Source organism: Polypterus senegalus, chromosome 8 (genome assembly GCF_016835505.1).
Source record: "Polypterus senegalus isolate Bchr_013 chromosome 8, ASM1683550v1, whole genome shotgun sequence".
Lineage (NCBI taxonomy): Eukaryota > Metazoa > Chordata > Cladistia > Polypteriformes > Polypteridae > Polypterus > Polypterus senegalus.
The window spans coordinates 115875809-115892080 of NC_053161.1; the positions used below are offsets into that span (position 1 = coordinate 115875809).

Sequence of the window (16272 nt, forward strand, 5' to 3'; positions counted from 1 at the left end):
AATTTTAATAATAGATGACTTATTCATTTAAAAAAGACCAGAAAAGGAGAAACAGGCAAAAAAGAGCTGCCTAAAAGACAAGTCCAAATCTACAATCCAGAAGAGAGAACCTTTGACAAAGCAAAATAAATTAAGAAAACAGAAATTCCAAAGAAAATAACAATGGTAGTAAAACTCCTTCACAAACTGAATGATCTCTGTTCTTGCTAAAACTACTAGATAGATAGATAGATAGATAGATAGATAGATAGATAGATAGATAGATAGATACTTTACTAGAGGGAGGCGTTAGGAGTTGTGATATTAGGTTGGCCCCGCCTCCTGGGGCTTCAGTCGCAAAGCACATGGAATATCAGGACATTTAAATGAAAGATACATAACTACAAGCATCACAATAAATACATAATATATGAAAAATACTCATTCAAAAACAGCAATAATAACAATAAAGCACATACAAACCAATGTTAATACATAACACTATGCATTTGTTTGTAAAAATATTCATGTTCAATATAAAACCTGAAAGTCCAATTATTGATTCATTTACACTGAAATTAGCACATCTCATGCAAGGCTATCATAATATTTTCTATGCTTGACTTGACATAAGCCAATGTGTGACTCATATTTACTATCATGACAACAGAGAGCGGTAATGTGTTACATGTCGGACATACAAGTAGGAATTTCACTGTTCTCTGTACATGTAACAGTACTGCCACTACAACTGCTACTAATACTTTTACATGTAATGGCAATTCTAAATGCCTGGATTCACTTCAGAAACTGAGGATGGTTGCATACCCCAGGGCTATAACATTATGAATGAGGGAAAGAGTTAGAATTAACTGATCCACAGTGAACAGCAAGGACAAGCCCAATGCTTAGTAACAATATATTTCTGAACATAAATATAAAAGCAAGTAATAGGCAAGCAAAAGAAAATTTGCAAAAATTACATATTCACTTTTGTAAACAGATTAAAAAGTTATATTTTGAACCTGATGTGATTTGATCTATCAAGAATTGTGTTACACAGAGATATTAAAGTATTACAATTGAAAAGAGTGAGCAGATTCGCGACCGAAAAGCTAATGTGAAAAATTGAAAGAAAAGTAATTTATAATTATCCTTCGTTTTTATCAATTATTATATATTTTACATAGCACTTGTCATGGATTGTACTATCACAAAGCATTTTTCATAGCAGTCAAGGATACATTGTAAAGTAGACAGTAAATAAGAATTATGATAAAAGATTATTTTTCTTTAGTGCTAAGTGTAGAAAAAATGATGTCTTCACCAAGACTGTGAGATTATTGTTTGCCCTTGAAAGATAAATGTGTGTTGTACTGCATGGCAATAATTTTGGTTCAGTAACATTAATGCAGTGGTCAACAGGTGGAGAGGATAGCAATCCTGGATCCATTTAATCCATTTCAGAGTTGGAGGGGAGCTGAGTGTAAGCTGGGAGGACTGTGCACAAGACAGGGATCAGCTCTGGTTAGCCCATTGCAGCACCCACACTCACATTCACAATGGCCAATGTACAATGGCCATTTAACCAAACATATGTTTGGGGATTTAGGAGTAAAATTTAACTACCCAGAGAAAAACTCATGCAACATCACATAGACAGCCACTGGGTCTTGACTTGAACTCAGCTTGGTGGAGCTGTGAAGCAGAAGCACTACACACATTTTTAACTGATAAATCAAGTACCATATAATGTGTCTCTTTTTACCAACTGGACTTACAGTAACTCTCATCATGTTTGTTGGGATAAGGAAACACATAAGCTCCTTTAATAGTTTGATACAGAAAGAATAAGCTCACAGGTACAAAGTATTGCAGATGGGTGACACAGATGGTGCTTGGAAGACTAAAGTTTGGAAGATAAAATTAAAATTCTTTTAGCCACTTGCAACAAATAAAACCTTGAAATATTTTCTCTCAAAATATCCATGCAGGAACATTAAATTAAGACAATACTGTGTTGTCCTCCAACAAGACGAAGAACTGAAAAGTGCCTATGGTAAATCAACCAGCAGTTGAATACTGACTTACACAGTGTTTTTTGTTTTTTTTTGATGAGTCTAATGAGCATAGTTGCTGATGTTCTATGTTACTTTTACTGGTATCTAGTCATGGAACCTGGATAATAGTTATGAAAATAAATTAACATCTAAGGGGTATACTATTAATTTCAGAAAAATTTGCAGTACTGGACTATCAAGTGTTATAAATTATTAATGAAAGTCTCTGTGCTACCCAATAGAAATAACCTAAAAAGTCAGGAACAGAAAAAAGGGATATAAGAATATTGGAAGTCTAACTAAAAAATGGAGAACACTCAGTCCATCAAGAAGTTTTAGGGAGCTGACAACTCAGTTGTTCCCATAGGGTATGTCATCTAGATACCTTTTAAAGTTTGCCGAGGTTTCTGCTTACATGAGTCAGCTTCACACCACTCTTTATGTAAAGAAGTGCTTCTGGGCTTCAGCTTCACATTTACCACCACGTGCTGTAATTTCCATTGGTGTCAGAGTGTACATTATTTGCAATTTAATCATAAAATTCTGCTGGATCCACTTAATTAATACCTCTGAGAATTCTGACGAAGCAGATCATGTCCTTGCTTGACTGTTCACTCTTGTAGACTGAAGAGATACAATTCCTTGAAATTCTCAGAACAGAACAAGCCCTGTAGTCCTGGGATACATATGGCTGCTATAATTTTCATGTCTTCTAGTGCTGTGTTTCTGTTTTGTAGAATGATGACCAAAACAGCAGTCTGAGTAGTACATTACTCAGTCTGGGCTTAGTATTAAAATGTGCCTGTGAATTTCCTAGATGATGAGAATGTTTTGCCAATGTCATTCCCTAATATTTTTATAGAGGTTGCTTCTGTAGGTCAGTGACACTCATCTTTTTCTTTCAGCCAGCACATAGCTCTTTGCACTTGTCTACATTAAGCTGCTGTTCCCACATATTCACCCAGTTTCGAAGGTTGCCAGATCTTTTTTAAATCGCTTGTGCTGCCTCCTCAGTATCATCCATCCATCCAATTTTAGTGTCATACACAAACCTCATAGGTTTAATAACTAAACAGGGATCTACTGTATAAATTAGAAAGAATTAAGACCCCCAGGACAGACATCTAAGGGATAGACTCCACTGATGGCCTCACCCATGTGGATCATACACTATTTATCTCAACCCTTTGTCACCAGACTGTTAACCATGAATGCCAGTTTTGCCATTTACTTCTGATGCCCTCTGCTTGTAGTTTAAAATTAATGTTTGACATGTGAGATCTTTTAAAAGTCTAAGTAAATAATTTATGACACATAGTTCACTTTAGTCTACTAATCCATGTTCAAAAAAGTCTGACATATTGGTTTCCTCTCATAAGTCCATGTTGCCTATTATTTATTATATTATTTTCATACAATTAGTCTTCCGGGTTTTTTTTTTCAAATGATTGTTTCCATAATCTTTCACTCGATAAGCAAGATCTGTAATTACTGGGATTAATTTTGTCTCTTTTCTTCTAGGCTGGAGTCATATTGGCAACTCTCCAGTTATCAGGTGCTTCTTCCATCTGCAGGTTAACAGCTGTTTATAAATAAAATCTTTATAGAGCCACTCACACAGTGTGTAACGTTATACAGAGACATTTGCAGGTGTCTTCCAAATTTGCTGGTAAAAGGTTTTCTTTTTAATCCTTTAATCTTGCTTTATAAAATCATGCTGCTTTCATATATATATATATATATATATATATATATATATATATATATATATATATATATATATATATATATATATATAAAAGATAAAAAGCAATACAGACAGCTGAAGCCTTACTGTTATTGACAACCAATAAACTGAAAAATTAATTACCTCTTTTTCTCTGCTTTTCTTCCACCCATCCCTTATTTGCACAACATAATTAATTAAAAGAATAAAGGATTGTTTGAATAGTAATGCATTATGTAGGCCTTCATTAATCCTGAGCACCTCATTATTAAACAATATTGGTGTATAAGTGGATAGTCAAATTCACCTATTTTCTGAATGCACATTTTCTTGTGTACAGTCATGGGGACCTACAGTAAATCTTATCCAACCAGGGAGCAGTCGTGTACGTTATCACTTATCAGGGCTGTATCCAAGGCGACTTACAACATTTGAGACACAGTTGGTTCTATTTCTTTTGTTTTACCAAGTGTAGCACAGACAGGTGTAGTGATCTGCTCATGGTCACAACCTTTGGAATTGAAGTCCAAAGTCTAGGTCACTATGCCACACCACTTGTTTTCCTCATGTCACCAACTAGTCTAGGCAGAAGTCTACAGTAACAAACCCATAAAAGCTGAAGGAAAATATGCCCAGTCTACACAAAAGAACCCCAGTCAGGGTTCAAATGACTACCTGTTGTACTGTCATTCAAACCAGATAGGTCTTAAATCAAGGTTTAAAGGTGACTACTACTCAAGGATTCAATCAAATTCAATCTCACCAATCATCAGTCTTGTTGGCATTCAAGTCATCCACAAACATGTTGTTGTGTTTACAACTACTGGATGAGATGGTAAAGCAGTGGTCACTGCCTCTGCAGGCACATGTCCTGGGATTCAAACAGTCTCTTTTTCTTTTGCATGTTCTCCTCATATTTTCTCATTCTATTATAGTTTTCCTTGTATATGCCTACAGTGAATGTCTTTGGGTGATTGGTAACTCTAAACAGACGCTGTATGAGTGAGAGTGTGCATGTGTATAAATAAGCATTTTACCTCGAGTTAACATTCTGGTTTGGTAGCTGCCTTATGTCAAGAAGACTCTGGTAACAGTAACTCAACACAGGTGGCATTATGTGCTATGAGCCACATTCAGCAATGGTTGCTATGTTTGTATTAAAAGACATTGAAATACACATAGTGCTGCTAGCTCAGTGCTGGTCACATGTAGCTGTCAGATGAGTTAAACTCATCAATACACAGAGTTACTGCAGACCCTTGACTTATTGTTCACAGGCTCACATCAAGCATCACCTGCCCACTGGATTGTTTCTCCATCTTCTATTTCATGACTCCACTTTGGTTCTCCTGCTTTTCTTCCTTAAGTATACCCAATAGCTTTTGAACTTTAGTGTTTTGCTAGTATGAACCAGGTTTAGAAACACTTGTAGATATTTTGAAGGGCAGTGTCTTTACTACATCTCATTATCTTCTAACTTGACTGCTATTGTGACCAGTACTATGCAGGAACTCGCTAAAAAAGAGAGTAAGCAGGCCAGATCGCCAGAGAGATGGAGCTGCAGCAGGCTAATGGAAATCTTTTTTATTTTAGTAGTCGAACTGCTGGCTCTGAATCCCATGTTCATATTTCACCTCTGTCATCTCAGAGAGGAAGACATGTCTAATGTTTCAGCTAGGGCTTCTCTTCTGTCTGGGGTTCAGATCTTTGTTTTCTGTCTTTTTTGTTCATTTTTGATTGTTTTGTTTACATTAATATTGTTTGTGTGTATTTTTGTATTTGTTATTTTTTACTTTGTCAATGTATCAATGCCTTGGTTATGGCCCATGTGTTTTTTTGGGTAATCCCTCAAGAGGTGGGGCCACCTGCTGATCACCACCAGGAACTGTCTTCTGCCATATAAATCCAAAGGGTGACCTATTGGATTTTGACCATTTTTTGACCACTCTTTGATATCTGTATTGAGACCTTTACTTTGGATTGCCGTATTGTTTTAGGCAAATACAATTTTGCTGATTGGAAGACTCTTTGTGAGGAATACATCTTTTTATTTTTATAAAGATTTTCAGTTTGCCCATTTATCTAGCTGGGGACTAGCAGTATATCCCCCCTCTATTGAGCATTATTGGAAGTATTTATGGGACTTACGTGCTTTTGGGACTCCTAGTTCATAACAACACAAAAGAGACTGGGTGCATCATCCTGAGCAATTCCTTGCTGATGACAGCTGTAGGAACACACAGTGTGTCTGAGGATTATTGTGAGGTATTAATGGGCCAAGAGATCCTTAACCAAAAATGAGACATGGTCAGGAAAGCTAGGGATCAAAACCGTGAGATCAGAAATAGCCAGAAACCAAAACAAAAAGGGTCAGACGTAAGGTGCAAACAGAAGTTTAAAACAGAAGCATAGTTTTAGCAATATGGCCTACTTGAAATCAGAAATTATGCTAAAAAGGACTTTGCTAATAACTGTATCCACCAAGGGATAGTTCATTAAGTAAACTGACGCATTTATATATCATCACTTCCATAATGGCATTAGTCCAAAGGTCATCGTCACATGACATCTGCAAATGGCATCACATAAACAAAGAACATTGCAGACTTAATATTAGGTATTTGAATACATTTTGGGTACACCATGTAAAAATAACAACATTTTCTATGCATGGTCCCCCCATTTCAGGGCACCACAATGTCCGGGACATAGCAACGGTAGAAAGTTTTTTTATTGGCCAAATATGATTCTGAGTGTGGTGTCTAAGAGGACTCTGTTATGGGCTGGCACCCCTGCAGGTTTAAGAATGTTATGTAATGTTAGTCACCGGTGGTCAGAGTAATCTTTCACTGTACCTCCTGGAGAAAGAAGCATATTATTCTAATGGTTAAAACTGAATAAGCCTCCATTTTAAATACTTGCCTCAATATGTTTTGTATTGATTTATAAACTTATGTCAGCTTCAGGCAAACATACTGAAGACAGTAAAAAAAAAATCTGGACGATAAAAGACCCTCAGTTTATTACACACTCTGGTACTATTTATATGTACTACAAATTCCAGCTGCAATAATATATTCAAAATATACAGTATATTCAAAATCCTCATCAATTCATATGAAACTGAAAATCAGCAATTGTTACTTGGATGTCAAAGGGTACTTGGTAAGAATGTATCTATTTCCTGCATCTACTTTTACCCTATGTGGTTTTAGAGTAGAAATCTATCCAGGTAGCATCAGATGCAAGGTGGGAGTTAAGCCTGATCCACTCAAACTGGGCCAGTTTCCAGTCAACAATGAATTCAGCAGAACAAAAAGTAATGTTAATATTAGTTAATAACTGCTCTTACCATGCTTTGACTTTTGTGTCAACTTTGGATGTTTTATTCTGAGAGGAATCATAGGCCATCTTGGCTCAGGTACAATACAGCTCATGTGTGCAATGCGTAAAAAGTCCTCTGCATGATTCCCAGTCTGGAAAACAAATAAAAAAAAATGTTAATATATTTTTATAATTTTACAGGGTCATTATTATAATGTACTCTGTTCATTGAATTTCTTACTTGCATGTGCTGATCAATGTTTAAGAGGGCTCCACTCACTGGTAGAACTAGCTTACCTTAACACTTCTGTCTTTCTTACCAGAAAAATCTCAGAACTCAGAACATCAGCCTCTGAGGGTACAATGCTGAGATTAACATTCACTATAATAACCTTAACAGCTTTTGTTTGTGTATCCTCATGACAAGGTTAATCCAGGAGTAACTCACTCTTTACAATAACTTTTTTGTGAGAAGTCAAGCAAAATGATAGCTTTTATTGGCTATCTAAAAAGATTACAGTATGCAAACTTTCGAGGCAACTCAGGCTCCGTCTGCAGGTAAGATGTAATACAGAAAGTGGAGTTCCCTGTGTTTATATAGACACTCGGACAGATACAACATTGGAAAACCTTTAAGTGAGACATATCAAATGTAAAAAAATTAATAGACCTCTCCAGGCTAAGATTCATTTAGCAAGAGAGGAGAACAATTTGTAGTCGAGATCTTTTGATAAGATAATAAGAATAATTCTTTGCATTTATATAGGGCTTTTCTCACTAGTCAAAGTGCTCAGCAATTGCAGGTTAAGGGCCTTACTCAAGGGCCCAACAGAGCAGAGTCCCATTTGGCATTTACAGGATTTGAACCGGCAACCTTCTGAGTGCCAGTGCAGATCCCTAGCCTCAGAGCCACCACTCCGCCTGAGATAACTGTCCAACAAAGTCTTTTGAAGTTTCTGATGAGTTTTTCAATACAATGTGGTTCTATGTGGATAAATGCAAACAATCCTCACATTTCAGCATGACTTTAACTCCCCATTCTTTTCTCTCTTCTGAAGAGCACTGTGACTTTAAAGTCCCTCTCAAAGTTTCCATGGCTGTTGAAGTGGGCTGCTACAGGAACATCTGTGCTGCCATGCATGATGTGGAACCTGTGTCAATTCATTCTTTGGTAGAGTGTTTGTCCAGTTTCTCCCACATAGAGTGCAGTATCAGGACATTTCATACAGAGAATTAGGTAGACGAAATTAGATGATCTGCAAAAAATGATCCCTTTATATGATGTTCAAGTCGGCAGTGTGATATAACTACACAATCTGCATTATAAATGTGAGCACACATTTTACATCTTTTCTGTTGCCAGGTTAGATGTGCCATTTTCTGTTGGTTTACTTAGGCAGCTTCAGAAAATTAGTTATAACTTTTTGGGAAAATGGGAACTGAAAACTTCTTTAATGACTCTCATAACTGCTTATTAAAGTTTTATTTACAAAGTAGAGTGCTTGTGACTCAAGGCAAGCATCACTTTATATTGTATGGACATAGTTACACAGTATTTTGGATGGATGACATGGATTTATAGTATTTTGGATGGATGACATGGTCGTTTAATATTTTGGTTTAAAGTTGTAAGGGTGTGAATTAAAGGTGGAAAAGATGGTTGGAAAGGTTTATTTCATGTATTGAACGTTTCCTGTTGTGGCATAATTGTCAATTACAAAAAATGAACATTATACTCAGTCGATACTATACACACTAGTTACATCTGAAGACTACAAACTGAAGGAACAGCAGCTGTATAAAATGTACAGAGGTGAGCAACCAAGTGCATTCCTAGGTTAAAGAATATATGGTAGGCCAAGAGAATTCCAGCAAACCTCTTTAGTTTTAATCAGAGTCATCACAATTCTGAAAAGGATCAATAAGTATTTTGATTAAAAGATACCTGTGGATGAAAAATCATTGCCTGCAACAGAAAAACACTGTTGGGGACTGCATAAAAACCATAGTCTGTAAAGTGGGCCAAAGTCAAAACCAAAAATCAGCACACTGGAGTGGTATGGGATTGAGTTGCGGCAAGCCTTGCGTGTGCTCTGCCACCAGCACTTAATGTTTAAAGAAGGTAGATTTCAATAGATGAGTTGTCAGCTTTTTTGAGACACTATATCAGTCTCAATTTCCTCTTAACACAACTTATTCTCTTTACTGAAGCACGTACACTGCATTCTGAGATGCATACAATATATATAGAAATGCACACAATTCAATTTAAACCGAGCTTATATTTTATAGCAATGCCTCATGAGTTATCCTGATCTATCTTAGAAACTGCTTCACACCATCTTTGTGATGTTCTTTGCTGCTTGTTTTTGAAGATATTTTTGCATTCAATTCTTCATTTGGCTTGTCCTTTACTTTCTGGTTTCCCTGTTTTTTGTTTTAAATACAATTTTGCCTTTTAATCATTATATCATTATATAATACATCATATCACTATATTATTACATTTATTTTAATTTTATCTTGCTTTAAATTAGCTTACTTTATTGTCTGTATGCTTTGGTTATGTTTTAACCATTTTCTGAACCAATATTTTCATGGATAGCAAAAATAACTTTTTTCCTGAAAAATTACATTTCTTAGATTTATGAAAGCAGAATTTTTCAACAAGCATTGAATAAACTTTTACAACTTTATATTGTCATTAAATTAAATTAGCCATTTTTCTCATTTAAATGAACACATAGCATATTTGCAGTGTAACTTTTCAAATCATGTTGCCTTATTTATTCATTGTTTTTTTGTGTTTCTCAATCTAAAGCATTATGACCACCATTGAGGATTAAAATAAAATTTTCCTATAAAAATGAACACTATTCTTCAGAAGGCCTATTTCAAAATTTAAAATGTGTACTGTGTGATCAAAAATTTAAGGCGAAAGTAAGAGCAGCAATGATGTATGGAGCTGAGACATTAGCAGTAAAAAGGGAGCACAGGAGAAGAAGTTACATGTGGTAGATAATGAGAATGTTGAAATGGATTGTATGAAGTAACAAAAAAAGGACAGAATAAGAAACAAGACAATCACAGGTACAACAAAATCTGAGTTTTTAGGAGTTTTTAGAAGTAATCAGTGACTGTTTTTTAACACAGCAGGTTAAAAGCACCAACACGAAGTGAAGCCTGTCTGGATTTAGTATTCTGTAATAATCAGGATAGAATTGAGGGTGTAGAGGTGATTAAACCACTAGGGTCTAGTGACCATAATATAATACAGTTCTCAGTATTTTGTAAGAGTACAGATGCAAAGACTAAAATTGTTAAGTTGAACATTGGTAGGGCTAATTTTGAGCAGATGCGACAAAGTCTAAGTAGGATAGACTGGGATACGCTTTTAAATGTGGAGACAGTTGAGGAGCAGTGGAACAGGTTTAGAAATGTTTTACATGTAATGCAGGACAGATACATACCTACATTTGGAATTAATAGAAAAAAAACTCTACAGTGGATTAATAAAGATTTAAAAAAGAAGTTGCAAAGAAAAAACTGCTTTATATGCATATAAGACTAATGACTGCAAAGTGAATCGTAGCACGTATGAGAACATGAGGGCAACCATTAAGAAGGATATCAGAGAGGCTAAAAGACAGTTGGAGAGGAATATAGCAGATAAGGCGAAAGATGACCCTAAGAGATTCTTTCAGTATTTTAGTAGTAAAAGAACAGTTAAGGAGGAGGTCAAGTTCATCAGGAATAGTAAAGGGGAATTAAAAGATACAGACAGTAAAATAGCGGATGCCCTAAACTTACATTTTTCTGAGGTGTTTACAAGTGAGCAAGTGGATAACCTGCCAGAGGTAAATGCAACTACTAAGGAGGTACTGAGGGATTTGGAAATTGTAGAGGGAGAAGTGCTGCTCAGATTAAATAAGATGAAATCAAACAAATCACCAGGCCCAGATAATATTTACCCATCGAGTTCTTAAGAAGGCTAGTGAGTACATATATAAACCCTTGACACATATTTTTAGGAAGTCACTGTCCACTGGAGAGATTCCAAAGGACTGGAAAATGGCAAATATCATCCCATTATATAAAAAGGGTGACAGGGCAGATCCAAGCAACTATAGGCCAGTAAGATTAACAAGCATCACAGGAAAATTAATGGAAGGAATTATTAAGGATAAGATTGAGCAACACATGGCAAGGACAGTTATTATTATTCTGAACAGTCAGCATGGCTTCAGAAGAGGGAGGTCGTGTTTTACTAACATGCTGGAATTCTTTGAGGAGGCAACAAAAGGAAATGATCAAAGTGGAGCTTATGATATTATTTATCTGGACTTTCAGAAATCATTTGATAAGGTGCCACATGAGAGGTTGGGCATCAAGTTAAAAGAAGTGGGAGTTCAGGGTGATGTTTTTAGATGGGTGCAGAATTGGCTCAGACATAGGAAGCAGAGGGTGATGGTTCGAGGAACATTATCAGAACTGGCCGATGTTAAAAGTGGTGTTCCACAGGGATCAGTGCTAGGGTTGCTGCTATTTTTAATATATATAAATGATTTAGATAGGAATATAAGTACAAAGCTGGGTTAAGTTTGCAGATGATACCAAGATAGGTGGATTAGCAGATAATTTGGAATCTATTATGTCATTACAGAAGGGCTTGGATAGCATACAGGCTTGGGCAGATTTGTGGCAGATGAAATTTAATGTCAGTAAATGTAAAGTATTACACATAGGAAGTAAGAGTATTAGGTTTGAATACACAATGGGCGGTCGGAAAATCGAGAGTACACCTTATGAGAAGGATTTAGGAGTCACACAGAAGCCATTAAGAAGGCTAACAGAATGTTAGGTTATATAGCACGATCTGTGGAGTACAAGTCCAAGGAGGTTATGCTCAACCTTTATAATGCACTGGTGAGGCCTCATCTGGAGTACTGTGTACAGTTTTGGTCTCCAGGCTACAAAAAGGACATAGCAGCACTAGAAAAGGTCCAGAGACGAGTGACTAGGCTGATTCCAGGACTACAGGAGTTGAATTATGAGGAAAGATTAAAAGAGCTGAGCCTTTACAATTTAAGCAAAAGAAGATTAAGAGGTGACATGATTGAAGTGTTTAAAATTATGAAGGGAATTAATATAGTGGATCGAGACTGTTATTTTAAAATGAGTTCATCAAGAACACGGGAACACCATTGGAAACTTGTTAAGGGTAAATTTCGCACAAACATTAGGAAGTTTTTCTTTACACAAAGAATGACAGACACTTGGAATAAGCTACCAAGTAGTGTGGCAGACAGTAAGACGTTAGGGACTTTCAAAACTCGCCTTGATGTTTTTTTGGAAGAAATAAGTAGATAGGACTGGCAAGCTTTGTTGGGCTGAATGGCCTGTTCTCGTCTAGATTGTTCTAATGTTCTAAAATTGTGTGAGATATCTATGAAAGTTCAGAAAAGTAGATTGAAGTGATATGAACTTATGATGAGGAGACACCATAAATATGGGGGCAAAAGAGTGATGGGAATGGAAGTAAAAAAGAAGCAAAAGCAAAAAGTAAAAGAAGATCTGAAGGAAAAGGATCTGACTGGGGAAGAGGTGGAGGACCGAGCTGTTTGGAGAAGGTTGTCAAGCACATTGACCCCACATAGAAGTGGGAAAAGATGAAGGAAAGGAAAATATGAGCAGCAATATTCTTCATTGACAATAAAAGATTTTTTCAAGTCGATCATCCATAATTGCCCCTGCTATCCAGCTTGTTTCATATTTTGGGATATGAACATTGGCATCAGTTGTAACAAGTCAGGGCTAGAGGTCATGTATCTCTTGGGGTCTTTTGGATATCATGCCTGTATTTTTTTTATTGTTGTATGGGATAAGTAACATTAGAACAATCTAGATGACAATAGACCATTCAGCCCAACAAAGATTCCTACCCACTTAATTCTTCCAAAATAATATCCAGTCTACTTTTGAAAGTCCCTAAAGTCCAACTGTTTAAAGCACTACTTGGTAGCTTAAACCAAGTGTCTATATGCTTCATAATATTTGTGCAAAATGTAACTTTAACTAATTTCCAACTGTGTCCCCATATTCTTCATTTCTTGCATTAAATTTCATCTGCCACAAATCTGACCAAACCAGTTTGCTGTCAATGTCCCTCTATAATGATTCAATAGATTATCTGCCAATCCACCTAGCTTGATATCATCTGCAAACTTAATTAGCTTCTTATATGGATGTTCACATCTAAGTAGACTAACCATATTTATTTGTTATGTTTAAAACAACTTGCCTTACACACAATGAGTTTAAAAAACATTTTGCAATTGTGCTATAAATATTTCAGACTAATGAGTACTTACAACAAACATTCCTGTTGTGGTAATCTGGGGTCTCTTTAGATCTTGTCATAGTGCATTACACTTACCAATAGGAGTAAGATGCCACATTACATATACATTTTTTAGATGTATATAATAGTAAGCCATTTATACTTAGCCCTGGTGATATGCCCATTGATTGACTAACTTTGTGCCTACCAATTCCTTATTTCTACTTGCTTATTTTTAACCTCACTAACTAAGATAATAAAACTTACTTTTGTAACTGTTTATGCATCTTTTCATCTAAACATACACAGAATTGTCACATATTTAGATTTACTTTTTGCCAAGTAGTTTTTGATTGAAGAAGAATTTCTTAGTAAAAATAGAATATTGCAATTGGGCCACTCAAACTTTCTTTTTTTTTTTTTTTTTTTATTTATTTATTAATTTTATTACAATCAATACATAGCAATCAAGTTTTTACAAAAAAAAAGAATTATGCTAAGAACAGATCGATCCCCACCCTTGAGAGAGAGAGCAAGCCAAACGGTGTAAAATTTAAGGCTTTTAAAAATACCTAAATCAACAAATTCTCTGTGCTTTATAAAATCATTTCAAAATATTACTGATTAGATCCTGCCATGTTTTGAAAAAAGTCTGCACAGATCCTCTAACTGAGTATTTGATTTTTTCCAATTTTAAATAATATAACACATCAGTTTCCCACTGACTTAAAGAGGAGAGTTTGGGTTCTTCCAGTTTATCAGAATAAGTCTGCGTGCCAACAGTGTAGTGAATGCAATCACAGTTTGTTTGTCTTTCTCCACTTTAAGACCCTCTGGAAGAACCCCAAACACAGCTGTTAATGGGTTAGGAGGGATTGTGAGTCCAAGACTGTCTGAGAGGTAATTAAAATTTTTGTCCAGAATAATGTTAATTTGGAGCAGGCCCAGAACATGTGACCTAGTGAGGCTGGGGCTTGGTTGCAACGCTCGCAGGTTGGATCATGCCCTGGGAAACATTTTGAGAGTTTTAGTCGAGACAGATGTGCTCGATATATAATTTTGAGTTGTATAATTGTATGCTTTGCATATGGAGCTTGAGTGAATTCTCTGCATTGCTACTTTCCACTCCTTTTCTGATATATTAATTGAGAGGTCATTTTCCCAGTGTCCTCTTGGATCTTTGAAAGGAAGGGATTGTAAAAGGATTTTATATATTGTAGAGATGGAGTCTAACTCCTTGAAATTGAGCAATAATTTTTCCAGCGTGGATGAGGGTGCAAGATGAGGAAAATCTGGAAGGTTCTGTTTAACAAAGTTCCTGATTTGAAGATAGTGAAAGAAATTTGTAGCTGGAATGTTAAATTTGGAATGTAATTGTTCATAGGATGCAAAGACGTTGTCTATATAAAGATCTCTAAGCAAGTTAATTCCAAATTTTTCCAGATATTAAAAACTGCATATGTTTGTGAGGGTTGAAAGAGGTGGTTCTTTTGCAGGTGCCACAGAAAGAAGCTTCTCCGTCTTAAAATGCTTTCTACATTGGTTCCAGATTCTAAGTGAGTGGAGCACAATTGGGTTATTAGTGTATTGCCGATAACGTGTGTTTATTGGAGCACAAAGCAAGGAATACAAAGAAGTACTGCAGGATTTTACTTCTATTGCGGTCCATGCCTGTGTATGTTCTTCTATTTGTGTCCAGGTTCTTATCGACTGTATATTTGCCCAGTAATAAAACTGGAAGTTAGGTAGAGCCATGCCGCCTTCTGCCTTTTGTCTTTGTAGGGTCGCTCTTTTGATGCGTGGATGTTTAGAATTCCAAATAAATGAGGTTATTGTTGAATCTAATTGCTTAAAGAACGATTTATTAATGTATATTGGTATGTTTTGAAATAAAAAGGAGCTTAGGAAGAATATTCATCTTAACAGTGTTAATTCTTCCAGCTAGTGTGAGATGAAGGGTTGACCATCTATGCAAGTCTTGTTTAATTTTTTCCATACAGACGACGAAATTTTTTGATAAAGAGCTTTATGTTTACTTGTGATGTTTACCCCGAGGTATTTAAACTGTTCTGCAATGATAAAAGGAAGGGTGTCTAATCTAATATTATATGCTTGCGAATTCACCGGAAAGAGTACACTTTTATTCAGATTAATTCTGAGACCAGAGAGCTTTTGAAATTCTGTGAGTGCTGCTAAGACTGCAGGCACAGAATTTTCTGGGTCCGATATATACAGTACCATGTCATCTGCATATAATGAGATTTTCTGTTCCAGTCCTTCTCTGCTAATCCCCTTTATCTGATCAGTATTTCGACAATGTATTGCCAGTGGTTCAATGGCAATTGCAAACAGCAGTGGTGACAAAGGGCATCCTTGTCTTGTGCCACGCTCTAGTTTAAAGTAGTCTGAGCAAATGTTATTGATGCAAACTGAAGCTTCTGGGTTAGTATACAGTAATTTAATCCATGCACAAATGTTGGGCCAAACCCAAACTTCTCCAAAATAGTAAAAGGTATTTCCATTCAATCATGTCGAATGCTTTTTCTGCATCCAATGATAATAATATTTCTGGGGTGTTTGATTTAGTTGGTGAGTATATTACATTAAACAGGCGTCGAAGATTTGAAGATAAGTGTCGGCCCCTAATAAATCCAGTTTGGTCTTGTGATATTATTGAGGGGAGCACTTTCTCCATCCTTCTAGCTATGATTTTAGAGAGTATTTTAACGTCGTTATTCAGAAGTGAAATTGGTCTGTATGATGCACATTGTAATAAGTCCTTATTTTGTTTTGGAAAGACAGTGATTAGTGCTTGGCGAAAGGTTTGTGGAAGAGATTGGTTA

The 16272-nt window shown here is 35.9% G+C and overlaps 1 protein-coding gene across 1 annotated transcript in view; it reads right to left on the reverse strand.

Annotated features, from left to right (window-relative positions):
* The window catches only part of LOC120533626, an 86953-nt gene that overhangs the window by 60789 nt on the left and 9892 nt on the right, over window positions 1–16272 (reverse strand). Inside the window, exon 2 of the mRNA XM_039760539.1 lies at window positions 7118–7241. Within this exon, the coding sequence (XP_039616473.1) occupies window positions 7118–7202 (85 nt within the window). The 5' untranslated portion in view covers window positions 7203–7241. The remainder of the gene's footprint in view (window positions 1–7117; window positions 7242–16272) is intronic.